General features: G+C 54.3%; 1 protein-coding gene across 2 annotated transcripts; it reads left to right on the top strand.

The window, feature by feature from the left end:
• Window positions 1-245: 245 nt before the first annotated feature.
• On the top strand, window positions 246-11895 carry RANBP1 (RAN binding protein 1). Of its 2 annotated transcripts, none has more exons than XM_044003658.1 (6): window positions 246-471; window positions 3378-3514; window positions 4953-5110; window positions 7199-7327; window positions 8522-8587; window positions 9449-11895. In XM_044003658.1, the coding sequence occupies exons 1-6, from the start codon at window positions 457-459 to the stop codon at window positions 9610-9612; spliced, it is 669 nt and encodes a 222-aa protein (XP_043859593.1). In that variant the 5' UTR covers window positions 246-456; the 3' UTR covers window positions 9613-11895. The 2 variants fall into 2 exon arrangements, with proteins under 2 accessions (XP_043859593.1, XP_043859587.1); XM_044003652.1 differs by having other exon boundaries at window positions 253-471; window positions 9446-11895.
• The last annotated feature ends 1127 nt before the right edge of the window (window positions 11896-13022 follow it).

Below are 13022 nucleotides of genomic sequence, written 5' to 3'. Positions count from 1 at the left end.
GGAAGTGGGCGGGGCCGTCGCAGGGGCCGTCGGGAAGATGGGAGCTGCGGCCTGGTTGGGGCACAAAGCACCCCCAGGGGCGGAGCGGGGCGTTTCTTGGAGTCGGGAGTGCGCCCGCGCGCCCGAGGCTCGGCGCGCGGCGCTTTGGGCGGGAAGCCGGAGGGGGCGGAGAGAACAGGCGGAAGGAGGGGCGGGGCAGGACAATGGCTTGTCCGCCATCCGCGGTCCCGGCGCCCCAATAAAGTTGCTTTGCTTTTGAATGCGCGGGGGCGGGGGCGTGTTTCCCGCCGCCGCCGGGGTCAAGGGGCCGGGGTCGCGCGCGCGCGCGCGGCGGGGCTGAGCTGAGGTAAGCGCGGGGCGAGGAGGCGCCAGCGCCAGACGAGAGACGGACCGGACCGAACCGAACGCCGCCGCATCGCCGGGACCAGCCGCCGCCGCCGCATCGACCCCGCTTCGATGGCGGCTGCCAAGGTGCGTGCTTGCGTTCGGGGCTCGCCGGGCCGGGACCGGGAGAGGCGGCCCGGCCGGGGCGCTGGGGGAAACCCGCCAGGGCCGAGGGCGGCCGGCCGGCGTGGCCCGGCCGGGCCTCCGTAGGCCTCGGCCGGGCCGGGGTGTGTTCCGGCCAGGCCGGGCCGAGCCCGCGGCGGGAAGCGGGCGGCGTGGCCCGCGGCGGTCCCGCCCGCCCTCGCAGGCCGGCTCCGCGGGGCCCCGGCAGCCACGTGGGCCCCGGGGAGGGGAGGCACGTGGACGGGAAGGTGGCGGGTCGGCCCGACCGGGACACGTGAGCCGGCCCGCAGCGGGGCCTCGGAACCTCCGGGCTCATCAGCGCCGGGCCGGGCCGGCCGGGGCCCGCGGCCACAAAAAAGCCTTCCCGGCCCGCTCCGCCGCCCCGGCCTCGGTGCGGAGGAAGGACCCGGGGGCTGGCCCAAGGTCACGGGCCCCCCTTCCCCGCAGGGGGAGCCCCGAGGGGGCGGCCCTGCCTGGGTCCCGAGCCCGCCCGATCACCTCCCAGCCCCGGGAGGCCGCGTGGGCCTGGAAAGCGAGCCGGGCCCGGGTCTGCCTCTTCCCGCCGGGTCCCGCCTTCCGCGCGGCCTGCGGCTTTGGGGCCTCCTCTGCGGGCAGGAAGCACGCGTGGGGCGCCTGCTGCGTGCGCGGCCCCGTAGAGACGCGGACCTCGGGGGTGTCGGGCTGAGGATGGGGCCCCAGCCCCGAATCTCCCCCCGCCCTTCGGGGGCCGGGGGTGGCTGCGATCGGTCGATCCCTGTCTGCCGGGCTCTCTGAACGGGCACGGGCGGAGCCTAACTGGCTCTCCCGGAGTTAATCCGATTTGTGGCGAATTATTAATCCGAGTCCTGCCCGCTCGGCTCGGCCGCCTCCCTGCCCCAGGCCCCGCAGCCCCCTCCTCCTGCAGGCACTTCTGGGGAAGCGAGTGAGTAAGGCTGGCCCGAGTCTCTAGACCAAGTCCCTGAGAGCCCGGCAGCCTCTCCCCAGCGGAGGGCGGCGCCCCCATCCCGAAGTCACCCTCGCTCCTCTCTTCAGGCACCAACCTGGTGGGCGCATCGCTAGGTCCCGTGAGGGCCTCCGTTCGTGAATCAGCTTAGACCTCACCAGGAGTGCCTTAATGTCTCATTTCCCCCCATCCACCGCCACATTTGTCATTTTCTGCTTCCTAGTCAGTCCAGTGTCTGACCTGACCTTCTTCACATGGCTGTAGGTGGCTTTGATTATTTCATCTGAAAACTTCACGGCTTTTGATCATCTATCAATGGGGCAATGGCTCTCTTTTGATCAAATTTGACTCAGTTCTCGGTTTGAGAACTGAGACCTATCAGACATACTTGCTTCAAATCCATTTTTTCACAATTACTATCAAAGGGGCTTTTCTTTAAAGCAACCTCGTGAAATGTCATCACCCTCTTAGAAATGAGGGGAAAGGGGCAGCTAGGTGGCGCAGTGGATAAAGCACCGGCCCTGGATTCAGGAGGACCTGAGTTCAAATGTGACCTCAGACACTTGACATATACTACCTATGTGACCCTGGCTGGGTAAGTCAGTTAATCCTCATTGCCCCACCAAAAAAAAGAAAAAGAAATGAGGGAAAGGCACTGAATCCCCTAAGGTGCTACAATTGCACGTGAACCAGGGGTGGTTTTTCCTTCCCCCTCCCGCTTTAAATGTGTTTTCCCTTTAAATGTAATTGCTTATTTTAACGATGCAACAGCATCTCCCCAAACCTGTCCCAGCCCAGGAGTTCTTCATATGTGAGGTGCTGGGCTAGACTGCACACCTTTTAGAAAGGAAATCTTGCTTGCCCTGGCCAGAGAAGTTGGCAATTTATGGCTTATTTTAATTTGTTTCCCTGTAGCTTTTTAAGGGGGAATAGCCAGTATCCCAAATGACCATCTTTCCTTCCCTGTTAAAGTTACTGCCAGGAAGGTGACTTGTGACTGTACTTATGTGTTCATCTATCTGGTGACAAGGTTGTGGGCATTTTTGTTTTGTTTTTGCAGGGCAGTGAAGGTTAAGTGACTTGCCCAGAGTCACAGAGCCAGTATCGAGTGTCTGAGGCTGGACCCGAACTCAGGTCCTACTGAATCCAGGGTCAGCGCTCTATCCACTGTGCTACCTAGCTGCCCCCGTTGTGGGCATTTTTTTTTTTATGGAGAATAATTGGGGGGGGGCAATGGGGGTTAAGTGACTTGCCCAGGATCACACAGCTAGTAAGTGTCAAATGTCTGAGGCCAGATTTGAAGGCAGGTACTCCTGAATCCAGGGCCGGTGCTTTATCCACTGCACCACCCAGCTGCCCCAGCATGAATGTTTTCTGCTGGCTCCCAAGCTCCCGGCATCAGCTCCTGGTTTTCCTCAGCCTCCTTTCTGGGGTGGTGCCTATTCAGACTTTCCTTGGCTATACATCAGCAGTCGGATGATCTGCCAGGGCGGGTGATTGTTTCAGAGACAGCAGTAATGGGAATGGAGACTCGTTCTCCCTTGGAGATGGCCCTTTTTTAATGAGCATCCTGGAGATGTGGACTTGCCCCCCATGAGACTCCTCCATTATGATGCTCGCCTCATGCTTCTTGGAGTCAGGATCATTTCTTTGTACTTGTGTCCCCAATGTACCTAGGACAGTGTCTGGCAATGCCTGTGGGTGCCCCCGTGCAGAGAGGGCTGGGCCTAGAGTCAGGAAATGTGGGCTTGGACACATGACAGCCAAGTGACCCTGGGCAGCTCACTGCCCCCTGTCTGCCTCTACTTCCTCAGCTGTAAAGGGGGCTGGTAGCGCCTTCCTCCCAGTGGTCTCCAAGTGGCGGCTGTGACCGACACCTGTTTGTCGGGATCGCTCCCCTGAGTGTTCCTCACTCTTCTCTTCACAGGAAGCTCATGAGGAGCACGACACCTCCACTGAGAACGTGGACGACTCCAACCATGATCCGCAGTTTGAGCCCATAGTGTCTCTTCCTGAGCAAGAGATCAAGACCCTTGAAGAGGATGAAGAAGAGCTCTTTAAGATGTAAGTGGGCCTGGGTCTTACAGATGGGGAAGGTGAGTGTCAGAAAGGGCAAGGGCCTTGCCCTTGGCATACGAGCATTGACCTCACTTGTCTCCTCCCCTGCCAGGTCAGCGCTCATTCTATGACTGGCCACGCAGACTTGTGTCTCAGGGTGGTGCTGGTAATTCTGGGAGCAGAGTCCATGCTTCTTAACCACCCTGTCACCCTGTCAGCTATGGAGGAATGCAAGTGACTTATCCACAGTCACGTAGCTAGCACATTGTTGGACCAGGATTGGAAACGAGGCCTCCTGGGGACTGTTTCAGCTAGGCCTCCCTGCCTCTGGGCTGTCCAGAACAATGCCAAAGCACGGAGAGGTCTGCATCAAGGGCAGTGCCTGGTGGCATTTCTCACACAACGGGGATCCAGGGCTCCGTGTGTCCCAAGAAGTATCCTGGTGCTGCCTTTGTGTTTTTGTGCCAAGGCCCCCTAGTGAGCTGGACACCATCCCAGCCTGGTTCAGAAAGGACTTGGGAAAGGTTCATAGGATGGGGAGGGCCCTTGCTGATGTCGGGAGGGGGGAGGTGGAGCTCCCACCTGGCTGCCCCAAGGGATACTCTGAGACCCTCCAAGAGTCATGGATGAGGTATGAAAGTAAGAACAGGGTAAAGAATGTGGAGATCGGGAAATTTGGGCGGGGGGGAGGTGGCAGGGTTCAGACCCTTCGGTTTAACACGGGAAGAAATTGAGCAAGGCCATCATGATGCCCTGCTGGCCCCAGAGGATTCTACTCTGGGTCTCTCCCACCTTCCACTTTGCTGTGCTGCCTCAACGGTGAGAGCGATTGTTTAGAATTGTGTGATCCAGACACCTGTCTAGGCACCAGGTTACCCCCCAAGGTTATTTCCTATCATCCTTGTGTGCTTTGGGTTGTGTTTCCTTATGTTTCTGTGTATCTTTTCCCCAGGAAATTGCGGGGGGGGGGGGCGGCGGCATCTGCAGTTGGCCTTGTATCTGCTGAAGGCAGCTTCTCAAAGCGGGTGCCTCAGTAAAATGAAGGAACAACATTTACAGGGTTGGCACGAGCCTTTAATAACCGTATTCCGAATGTAGTTTTATTTTCTGTTTTAGCGGGATCATTGTTGAATTAGGACAAATAAATAAACAAGCTTTTAACAAGCTTATTGTCCAGCCACAAGAAATTGGGTGTTAGAGAAGCAGAACCTCTCCTTGTGCAACAAGACGGGGGGATGGTATTGGGGACCAAAGCTCACCCCCACTTCTGTCCACTTTGTAAACAACTTTCCCAGGAGCCAGTTTCTGTTTCTAAGGGAACAAGGCCAGAAGACTATTCCTCTGTCCGAGGAGAGCACAAATCATTGTCTCTGGTTTTCACACCAAAGTTCTAAGTTATATCATATAGTATGGTATCGTGTCGTAACCGAGTGGGTCTCCATAGGCGAGCCAAGCTGTTCCGATTTGCTTCTGAGAACGATCTTCCGGAATGGAAAGAACGAGGGACGGGAGATGTGAAGCTGCTGAAACACAAGGAGAAAGGCACGATTCGCCTCCTCATGAGACGGGACAAAACCCTGAAGATCTGTGCGAATCACTATAGTACGTGCTCCTTTTGCTCTGCCAACCCAGTGGCCTGTTTAGCTTAAGCCAAGGGTTAATGCAGGTAGTTTGAAATCTAGAATTAAGATGGATTTTTAAAAATCCAACAACTTCTAGGTTGGGAGGGTATCTGGGTATGTCTTTATTCTAGATGGCACGCCACACCAAGGGGGGGTGCCCCAGGGATGAAGAGAAATCCTTGCCCAGGGTCAGGATGACAATGGGCGCTCTGAGTGTACAGGGTGATGGCGCTGCCTTTTTGGCTTTTTTATATATATATAAAAGAGGTCCGTCTTGGCCGGGTGGGGAGACAGTCCTTGTTGCCAGACCATCCGTGTGCCTCTTGTGTGCCCAGGGCCATATGCCATGGGCTGCCAGATGTTCAGGGTTAGAGGGACCCCAATGGGGTAGCTTGAGAAGCGAGGCCATCTGGAGGAACTGGGGCTTTGGCCTAGAGAAGTTGAGTGTAGACGTGGTGGCTGGCATAGACTTTGGGTATCTAAGTGGCTCCCAAGGCAGCAGCCAGACAGATATGCAGGATCAGCCCTCGCTGGACTTGGTGTGACACTGACTGACTAAGAGATGTTCCTTCAGAAGATGCCTTGAATGCCAGCCCTAGTGTTGGTCCTAGAAGAGGCTGGAGGGATCTTGGAGTTGGCGCTGCCCTCACCCCTACCCTTCCTCAGAAGGGAAGCTAGTGTTGCAGGTCACACAGCACTTTGGACTAGGACCCCGTCTGGCCATTGCTAGTTTGCTGCATTTTTGTTTGTTTGTTTGTTTGGTGAGGCAGTTGGGGTTAAGTGACTTGCCCAGGGTCACACAGCTAGTAAGTGTTAAGTGTCTGAGGCCAGATTTGAACTCAGGTCCTCCTAACTCCAGGGCCGGTGCTCTATCCACTGTGCCACCTAGCTGCCCCAGTCCACTGCATTTTTTACTCTTACCCTGCCTAAGGTGCCATCTTTGTGCTTCTGGGCAAGTCACTTAGCCTTCCAGGGCCTCAGTTTGCTCCTCTGTAAAATTAAGAGGTTTGGAATTTTCCTCTTTCTAAGGTGAGAACAGTAAAAAGCCCAACAGCCCATCAAGGATCACTGATTTCCTCTCATCAGTGCAGGTGCTCCCTCTGTACCCCCATTAGATGGCTTGGTGAGTTGCTGCAGCCACAGACCAATAAACCTCCAGCAAACTGCCCCATCGGTGGTTGCAGGCCCCCTGAGCTTTCCTACCCGGCGTGGGAGACGCTGCCCGAGCACGTCTTTCACAGGGAGGGTCGCTTGAGAAAGGAACATTTTGGCTTTTGAGTTTATTGATAGGTCTTCTTTGGACACCACAGGTAATTCCCGAAGTAGTTTGTTGACAACAGGCTGTGTCTCCAACTCTGACCTCCTGGGAATAACCTTGACCAGTGTGTCTGATTGGAGTTTGGTTCTGGGGAGGCTCTGTCTGTGATCTGTGTTTTGGAACAGTGAGAGAGTGAGCTGTGGTGACTGCCTCATGACACAGCCCCCACCCCCTGCACTTTCCTGTTTTTTAATATTTTTTTTTTTTTTTTTGCATTTGAAGTCAGTGTAAAAGGTGTTTGGAATGTGCTGGGGGGGGGGGTTCTCTATAGTTTTCCTGATCCGGTCTCTTTCGATTTCTGTTTTAAAAACAATGTCTCCCACATATGAGATAGTCTGCCAGGAAGTGGAGATACGGAGACAGACACAAAAGTCCCTGCCTTGGAGACACAGCAGTGCTTGAGGGGGGCCAGGGCCCAGGCCAGATGTGGCCTCTGGGCTTGGCTTTGTCTGCGGTGCTCTGGATCAGGTGCCCCTTCTGCTGCAGCACCCCATGGCTTTCCCAAGTATAACTAGGGGTGTGTTTCTGTTGAGTTTTGTTTCAATATGATTGAGGTGTTAGGTGAAAATGGGAGACAGAAAAAGAAGTCTGTCTTCCTCGAAGAGCGAGGACTCTGAACCCTCGGGGATTTCCCAGTAACCTTAGCCAGGCAATGACCACATGAAGGAGGGTGGTGAGGGGAGCGTGTCGGGGGGGGGGGGGGCATACCTGGTAACCGGAACCTCTCTTCTTCCCCCTTCCTTCCACCAGTAACACCATTGATGGAGCTGAAGCCCAACGCAGGCAGTGACAGGGCCTGGGTCTGGAACACACATGCTGACTTCGCCGATGAGAGTCCCAAACCTGAACTGCTGGCGATCCGATTCCTAAATGCAGAAAGTGAGTGAGGGAGGGAGCTGGTCAGAAGGACGCTTGCCCAAAGTGTGGCTCCAAGTGCAGTGCTCTGCCCCTCAGTGTGTGTGCATGTGTGTCTGTGTCTGTTGACTGGTGGCCGGGGGACTCGTGATTGGAAGGGACCATAGGGCTCTTCTGAGCCCACCTTTCCACTTTACAGGTGAGGGAACAGTCTTGGGGAGAGGAAATGACTTGCCCAGGGTGTCATGGGTAGAATGTGAGCCCAGGTCCTCAGGCTCTTGGTCTAGTGCTTGGCTCTAATTCTTGCCAAGTCCTGACCAGGGCCTTTATGTCCACTCTGCTGATGGTTAGTAAGTGGGAAGGCTCATCTACCAGAGCCTGATTAAGCTCAAGCAAAGGGAGAGGCAGGGCCAGGATTTTCTCTAGGTCTTGCTTGCTGCTTCCCTCCAGTGAAGGGTGGGCATGTGCAGGACAGCTGCCTGGTTTGGGCTTTCGGGCCTGCGCCTGCATCTGTGCTGTCATTGGGGGGTGTGGGTAACCACTGAGCTGGTGGTTGTGCTTCTCCAGCCAGACCCAAGAGCTGCTGCTGCACAGTGTGGCTCCCAGAGGGCCTTTCGGGGCCAGACTAAGTGTCGTACCTTCCTTCTCTTGGGGGAAAGGCTCTGGATCAGGAATCCTGGCCCAAGTCGGATTGCCTGCTGGGTGGTGGGGGGCACAGTCAGTAAGACCTGACTTCAGATCTGATCTCAGACTCTTAGAGGTTGTGTGGCTCTGGGTAAGTCACTTAGCCTCTGTCTGCCCTGGGTCCCGCAGCTGTAAGCTGAAGCAGTCCCTGAATGTTGGTGCCAGGCACTGTAAGGGCCACAGAAGCACCCTGCAGGTGCTGCAGAAAGGCTTGTTTTCCCTCCCTCCCTCTCACCTCCCGTCTCTATTCTGCTCCGGGCCTCGGTTTCCTCTAGGGAACTTGTAGATGGCCTCTTCTTACTCTAAGTCTGTGGCCCTAACACAACACTCAGGGTTACGGCGGCGTTGGAGCTTCATTTTCCTCCTCACTTCAGTGAGAATCTGCTCCCCCTTGGGGTTGGGTGTGAGAAGCTCCCCTCGAGAATATGAAGCCCAGGGAAGCTGGAGGCAGCTTAGTGAAGGGAAGCCTCCCTAGACTTCCTCATGGTCAGGCTTCGGATGCAGGGCTGAAATCTCTTTTCCTGTCATAACCAGATGCCCAGAAGTTTAAGGCAAAATTCGAGGAATGCAGGAATGAGATAGAAGAGCGAGAGAAGAAAGGTAAGCTCCCCCATCTGTTTGGCTGCCCCCGTTTGCAGACTTACTCTGTACATGACTGCCTTCCACAGTCCTGCTGCTTTTCCAGTCTGCTAGAGAAGTGACCCTTGGCTTTGCAAAGACCTTTCTGTGGTGAAAGGCCCTTGGGATGGCCTGGGAAACATCCCGGAGCAGGCGACACTCAAGGACGGCCTGTTGAGTCTCCCAGGCAGATTCCCTAGACCTGCCCTTGCTGGGTAATCAAGAGCCTGCAACCTTCTCTGCTTTTGCTGGGTGGCTCAGCCAGAGATGCTGTGATTCTGGAGTGCAGTGCAGTGCCAATGATGCCGGGGCTTAGAGGGCTGGTTTCTTTGGAGCCTTGGATTTCTGTGCCTTGGTGGGGGGCTAGAGTAGGTCACGGTCTTATCTGAGTTAGTAACTGCACAGTTACTACTTCCTGTTGGTATGAAGTAGGATTTTAAAAGAAAACTGGTGGGAAGCCGTCTAAGGTGACTAAACAGCTTGGTGCTTGCCTCTAGGTTGAGTATTTAAAGGATAACGTCTATTTGGAGAACAGTTTAAAACATAAACATAGGGAGGGGATCAAGCCCCTTCTGCTGGGCTTCAAGAAGTGAGCCTCAGGACCAGCTTTTGTAAGGCCCCATTGGGGGGGTGTTTGAGCTCTTCAGTGAGACCAGCCGGAGAGTCCCATTTGGTTTCCTGGCGATCCAAGGCCAGGAGCGGCCTCCTGGAGAGGCCCAGCCAAGCCGTTCTTGGTGGGGAGCCTATAGACCCTGGGGTGGGATCTGAGTCCCGTGCCCTGGCCCTCGCCGTGCCGGTGCCCTAGCAGCTGCTGCTGACTCCTGGTTGATGTGTTTTTAGCAGGAGCAGGCAAAGAAAGCAGCGAAAAAGTGGTGGAGAAGTTCTCGGAGCTGTCGGTGAAGGAGAAGGAGGTGAAGGAGGAAAAGGAAGGCGGCCAAGAGCCGGAGAGCACTGAGGGAGCTGCTCCTGAGAAGGAGCCCAAGGAGCCGGACGTGCTGCTGCAATAAATCATCTCGCGGCCTCGCCTTCTTTTATTTTCTTTCTTTTGGTTTCATTTTGTTTTGTTTCGTTTTTTTTTTTTTACAAGGGACTTTATATAAGAACTGAATTCCAGCCTCCAGGTTGTTTTCTAAGCTTTTATCCTTTCGAAGATGTCTTCAGCAAACCCATTCCCAGTCACATGTACTGCGCTCATAACATTCTTTTCCATAGTGGAAACTCTTATTATTTATAGTCCATCCAAAAGAGTGAATAAAACATTTGAAAGCTTCATCCGAGGACAGGACTGCGTTCATATGTTTACTTAAACACACTGATGGCTGTGACTCCTGGCATTGGTTGTTGTCGGGTGCCTTTGTCTTGTGTTGGTGACAAGGTAGATGCTTCTTCATTTGTGGTGTACCAGCTAACCCAGCACAGCTGCAGCATTATTTCCTGGGGACACAGTTGGCATAGCTTGAGTTGTTGATTTGAGTCTTTCGCTGGGCACTCATCCCTCGGAATCCCCGGAGCAGGGCACTGGGATCTCCAGATACCTTCGTGTCGTGGCCTTGGCCAGCCTAGGTGTCGAGGGGAAGTCGGGAGAGGCAGCTCTGGCGGTCGTTTTGGGGGTCACGGCTTTGGGAGCTCTCCTGGTGGGCATGTAGGCTGGGCTGAGGGCTCACTCCTGGTCCTTGTTCTCTGTAAGCCATGCTCGTGTGCTTCACTCTTCCCCCACAGGTGTCCTCACCAAACCTGGGGTGTTCTTGTCCTCGGCGGCTCAAGGATTGGCACAGGGCTGTCACTGGCAGATAAGGTGAGGCCTGAGCACCAGCAGCCCAGCTGAGCTGGGAGCAGGAGCAGGAGGAAAGGCCTTGGTGGGTGACACCAACCTCGTGGCGAGCAAGGCTTGTCTGCTGAGGGCTCCCATGGTCTGGTGCTGCCTGAGGTGGTCAGTGTCAGGCTCTGTCAGTGAGATGTGTGTCCTGAGTGCTGCCTAGGGGGTGGGCGGCCTCAGGCAGTCAGCTGGCCCCCCTGCAGCCCCTCCCAGAAGGAGATGCCCCCAGAAGTGAAGAATACCTCAGCTGCCTGTGTGCCCTCAGGGAAGTCATCAATCAAGTGGGTGTGGCTGTGGTGTGTGTCCCTGTACTCTCCCTCCTCTGGCTCTCTCTGGCTGCTCACCTGGTGCGCTTGTGTGCTCTTAAGTTTTAGCCAAGAACTTTCAGCTTGCTTCAAGTGAAAGGCCCTCCCATGGGGAGGGTGGTTTTACAATTTCAGTGCTGAAGGTTTTGTTTTGTTGTGTTTTTAACATTTTATTCTGCCATAAGCTTGAGAAATGTGGACCAGCCGTGTAACTGGTGAGAACAGAAAGCTCCCGGCCTGGGGTTTGATTCCACTATTCACTGTGAGCTTTGGAAAGCAACATAAACGGTTGAAAAGTGTATTAGCCGATAGCATTTCTTTGTAGTGATAGGTAAAAGGACTCACTTCAGTCGGATTTTTAACCTTGGCAGGGTCCCTTCCATTGTTTTCCTGACCGTCCACCAAAGGTGCTTTATTTAAAACAAAACAAAGAAAGCATGTCCGTCGCACTTGCTGAAGGTCCTTACTTAGCCTCCTCCATCAATTCAACTGTGTTTATGATGTCCCAGCTGTAGATGTTAACGTTATAACTTGGTGTTTTCCCTGTTTGGGTCCGTGTTTGTCCATTTAAAAATACCAGCCCCTGATCCCTTCTCAGTGGAGTGCCCTTCCAAAGGAAGAGTGTGATTGTTTTCAAGAAAAAAAGACAAAGTGACTAAGGCAAAGCTTCCTTCTCCAACTGCTACACTTGTGTTACTGCTGTTGCCATTTAGTCTTAATGCAGCCCTGTGACTCAGTGCTTGGTGAGGGTGTGATGGAGAGGGAGGTCTCCCACAAGACCCCTTCAGAAATCAGATGCTAGCGCAATAGAGTCGAGAGGTTGCTCGTGAGATCGAATGTTCTGTTACGCTCTCTGGTGTCGATGCATTGGAAACATGAAACTGTACTCCATGAATGTTCTGTTGGCTTTGATTTCTTCCTGTGTGTCCCCACGGAGCCGTAGTTCTTGGGGAACGGGAGGGTATGTTTTTAAATGCTTTCATTGAAGTTAATGTGTGTAAAGGGGGATGTATGTCCCCAAAATGCTTTCCCCTTGAAACGGGAAGCCAGGGAGGGGTGTGGGGTATAAGTATACCAGGCACTCACTCATCCCCCTTCCAAAAAGAGATCTTGTCTCACTATGTAATTGTTTTGTGTTCCAATAAAGTGCCACTTAATGTATCTCTCCAGGGAGTGTCTGCTGCTTCTTGTTGAAATGGAAGGAGCTGGTTCACTTGTCCAGCCTGGGGCTCATCAAAGGCTTGTGGGAATTAGTTGTCTTTGGGAAGGCTTCTAAATACAGGCCCCAGCTCTGCATCCATTTCTCCCAGTCACAGGGCCAAGAGAACCCTGATGCAAGAAATCCGGTCTGGAGTCCCTGCTTTGGAATTGGAGGCAGGGCTGAAACCTTGGTTTAAAATTCCAAATTTGGTGGCAGGGGGCAGCTAGGTTGGTGCAGTGGATAGAGCACCGGCCCTGAATTCAGGAGGGCCCGAGTTCAAATCCGGCCTCAGACACTTAACACTTACTAGCTGTGTGACCCTGGGCAAGTCACTTAACCCCCATTGCCTCACCAAAGAAAAAAAATGCCTGTTTAAAATTCCAAATTGGAATGTTTGAAATGGGCTCTGCTTATTTTGTTCTTCCTTTAAGGAAAGAGAAAAGCGAAGCAACAGGCGCAGGGACATCTTGACGACCTGGGTCACAGGGGTCGTGTAGTTGGAACTTGGGTCCTTTGGACTCCACAACCCCTGGATGAGAGATAGCTTAGTTTGAAGAACTGGGCATTGAATTCCTACCCTGAGAATTAACTGCTGTATGACCCAGGGCCAGCCGCTGAACCTTTGTACCCCTGAAGCAGTTTAGTTAGAGCCTTTGGGTCCTGAAAGAGGACTGGGCACATCCTCTAATTCTGCACTCCTGAGTGGTGATCCACGGCGGCCCCTCTTGCATCTCTCCCAGCTGTGGTGCCGCTGAGTGTTGGTCATGCGCTGCCATGGAATTACCATGTACCCGCCCCACTCACACTTACTGCCTCCTGACCTCTGAGGTCTAAAAGTCATTGTAGGGACAGGAGCTCGTGCCCCTGGTGGGGAGCAGACTCCCAGACCGCAGTGTTCCTGCCCCCTTGTTTTATGGGTGGGGGGACCAAGGCCCAGGAAAGGGAAGGTTCTGGGCTAGGCCCCAGCAGCAGAGGCGGGGGAGAAGGAGGGACAAAGAAGAGCAGTTGTATGGCTAACTTAGAAGTCCCTGGGCTTCAGTCAGTGAGGGAATTGATTGAAGAGTCTTTAGAAGAAGCTGCCACATCTGAGATCCT

The sequence above is a fragment of the Dromiciops gliroides genome, chromosome 1 (genome assembly GCF_019393635.1).
Source record: "Dromiciops gliroides isolate mDroGli1 chromosome 1, mDroGli1.pri, whole genome shotgun sequence".
Taxonomy (NCBI): Eukaryota; Metazoa; Chordata; class Mammalia; order Microbiotheria; family Microbiotheriidae; genus Dromiciops; species Dromiciops gliroides.
The sequence above is the reverse complement of the archived record's forward strand: the minus strand, read 5'-3'. Positions and strand labels throughout refer to the sequence as shown.

Bases quoted from the DNA above. Each gene is read 5' to 3' on its own strand.
- RANBP1 (XM_044003652.1), top strand. The intron at 3,515-4,952 runs GTAAGTGGGCCT...GGGTCTCCATAG, and splicing joins GAAGAAGAGCTCTTTAAGAT to GCGAGCCAAGCTGTTCCGAT. The intron at 8,588-9,445 runs GTAAGCTCCCCC...ATGTGTTTTTAG, and splicing joins AGAAGAGCGAGAGAAGAAAG to CAGGAGCAGGCAAAGAAAGC.